A 2,419-nucleotide genomic window follows, 5' to 3' on the forward strand; every position below is an offset into this window, starting at 1 on the left:
CCCCCCCCCCCCCCCCCCAAAGATAACCCTGGTCCCATGGTGGTTAGGGAGGAATCAGGGGGTTTGAGGGTGTCTTGCTCGAGGACACTGTGACAGACTGGACAGGACAAGATCACAAGTAACGATATGACACGTGCGATGTGTTAAAACAGACACTATGCTACTTTTTTACTCATCATTTAATGTAAGTTTGCTGATAGTTCTGCAAAAGTTAACGCACATAAATGAATAAATATACTTCATGATTTATTCCTGTTTTATAAAAACATTTTGCCATTTCAGCAAAAATAATCTTGTTTTGTTTGAACTGCTTTGCAACATATTGCTTGTTGTTTATCTGACTGTATCGTGATGTCGTTGTTATTGTGACCATTGTATCGTGATGTATTGAGACACCCTGTCATCGTCTGTAGTACAAAGTCTTTTCAAAACTACATAGAAACAACCTGTCCACTTGGCCCCTAACTGAGGCAAGATGCTTTTTAAGTTGAACATTTTTTACTAAACATAATTTCATATGATATTCAATGAACTTATTTCATATAGCCTAGCTTTATAGAGAGAGAGTCAACAGACTCCTACTGTAAGACGAGATTGGACAGCTGAGGGGTGTTTTCATTTGCACCTGCCACTTGGGATCGGTGGCTCGTCCGCGCTGCGCTCGGCTAATCAAAGTTTAAAATGAGCGCGGCGTCAGAACTCCTACCGTGAGCTGAGAGAACCACAGCAGGTTCTCGTGTATGGCGTTGACGCACCAGGCCTGAGTCAGCGCCAGCAGCCCGGCTAATGACAGCCCGGCCGCCATGGAAACACGCCGTCGCCAGGGCCGCCGGGCCAGAATGCCCAGACCGGAATGAGCGCCGGACCGTCCGAGCAGAACCGCCTCCCCCGCGCCCTCCTGGGCGGCATGGGACCGCTCTGTGCTCCGCATCACGTTACCGCTGCGTCTCCCTTCATCTGCAGCATCTCGCGGAGGGCCCGCATGATGTTGCAGCTTGCTCGGCTTAACTCTCTTACGAAGCTCCATTGCCTGAGACGGCGGAGATCATCAATACACTCTTGGATCCTTTGATGCGCTGAATTCAGGTAGATAAACAGCACGCTCCCGGGCTGAGTTATAGAACTGATCCAAATCCATTACGGCGGTAAGTGTAAATGCGGTGCGCTTCTCGTTTCTTGAAGTCGGTCCAAATAAATTAACTTTTTAATCGCTTCAAGTTCCTTGCCAAAAGGAAATATGCAAAAAAAAAAGCTTTCTCCGAGGGAATGAGCAGCTAGTTTCCTTCCCAATCCTCCTTTAGAGTTTGCTCGGGGCAGAACAAGCCTTGGCTTTCCACCAAGAACTCTGATGAGATGGCTAATCCTCAGTTTAAATTAAGGTCAAAGAGAACAGGCCCAGTTAACAAGTTCACATGTTGCTCATTACCCCGAAAGCTTCTTCACTCCTCACCAGGCACCGATCCTCCTCTATTTCGTTTCCCTCTGCTGCGTTTCCTCCTCATGGCTTTTTCAATAACACCCATCCCTCTGATGCAGCACTTGAAGAATCCGGGCGAGCTTCCGTCCAGTGCTGGCGTCGCATTGTACTCCAACGACGACCAACATCTGCCTCCCTTGAACTCCAGCAGTCACTTCTAAACAAAAAGCAGCCGTCCTCGACCGAGCCACAGTAGGGCTACGAAACAACGGGCTGGGCTGTAGATAAGTGGAGCAGTCAGAGGGAGGGAACGGGGAAAAAAAAAAAGAGAGCCACTACTGGTGACCTCTTGTCTATAAAAAACACACATGCACACAGGCAAAGAATAGGATGGGGTGGGGGTAAGGAACGTCACTCGGAAAAATGCGTGGGGGGGGGGGACACATTTGTCAGAGAGTTTTGTGGATCTGGAACCGGCCTCAGGCTGTGAGCACACGTCTGAAATAGACTCGGCTCTGTGCCGGGACCGTCTCTCACTCCACACATCAGAGGAGGACCGGTGAGAATAAGCATTGTGTGTGTGTGTGTGTGTGTGTGTGTGTGTGTGTGTGTGTGTGTGTGTGTGAACGACAACTTGATAACAAACCCCCTTCAGACCCTTTGACCTGAGGCTGAACAACTGCTGCCGCATTCTCCTCTACAGCACCGTGGGTGAGGAGGCCACGTGTGAGATTATTAAAACCATTCCCCAGTTCTGTTCGGCAACAAGCTCCTCCACAGACCGCCAGCATTCTGATACCAACAGACACGTAGGGTCAGGTCAGACGGCAACAACTGCCAAAAGCACAAACAGCGAGCGGGCAGGACTCCCAGACTCACAAATGACTTTCCAGCATGTTTTCACGGTCCTTTCCATCCTGCTTGACCTGGACCCACTTAAGAGAGCGCGTGTGTGAGCGGGAGTGTGTGTGTGTGTGTGTGTGTGTGTGTGTGTGTGTGTGT

General features: G+C 49.6%; 1 protein-coding gene across 3 annotated transcripts in view; it reads right to left on the reverse strand.

The window, feature by feature from the left end:
• Nucleotides 1-2,419, reverse strand: part of dpy19l3 (dpy-19 like C-mannosyltransferase 3) — a 41,078-nt gene that overhangs the window by 2,761 nt on the left and 35,898 nt on the right. Inside the window, exon 1 of one of the 3 annotated variants that reach the window (XM_031846765.1) lies at nt 707-2,412. The exons of the other annotated variants lie outside the window; for them this stretch is intronic. Within the exon in view, the coding sequence (XP_031702625.1) occupies nt 707-1,027 (321 nt within the window). The 5' untranslated portion in view covers nt 1,028-2,412. Of the gene's footprint in view, nt 1-706; nt 2,413-2,419 lie in introns of those variants that run through there. 3 annotated transcript variants of the gene reach the window in all.

Source organism: Anarrhichthys ocellatus, unplaced genomic scaffold (assembly GCF_004355925.1).
Source record: "Anarrhichthys ocellatus isolate YVR2014 unplaced genomic scaffold, GSC_Weel_1.0 scaffold6, whole genome shotgun sequence".
Lineage (NCBI taxonomy): Eukaryota > Metazoa > Chordata > Actinopteri > Perciformes > Anarhichadidae > Anarrhichthys > Anarrhichthys ocellatus.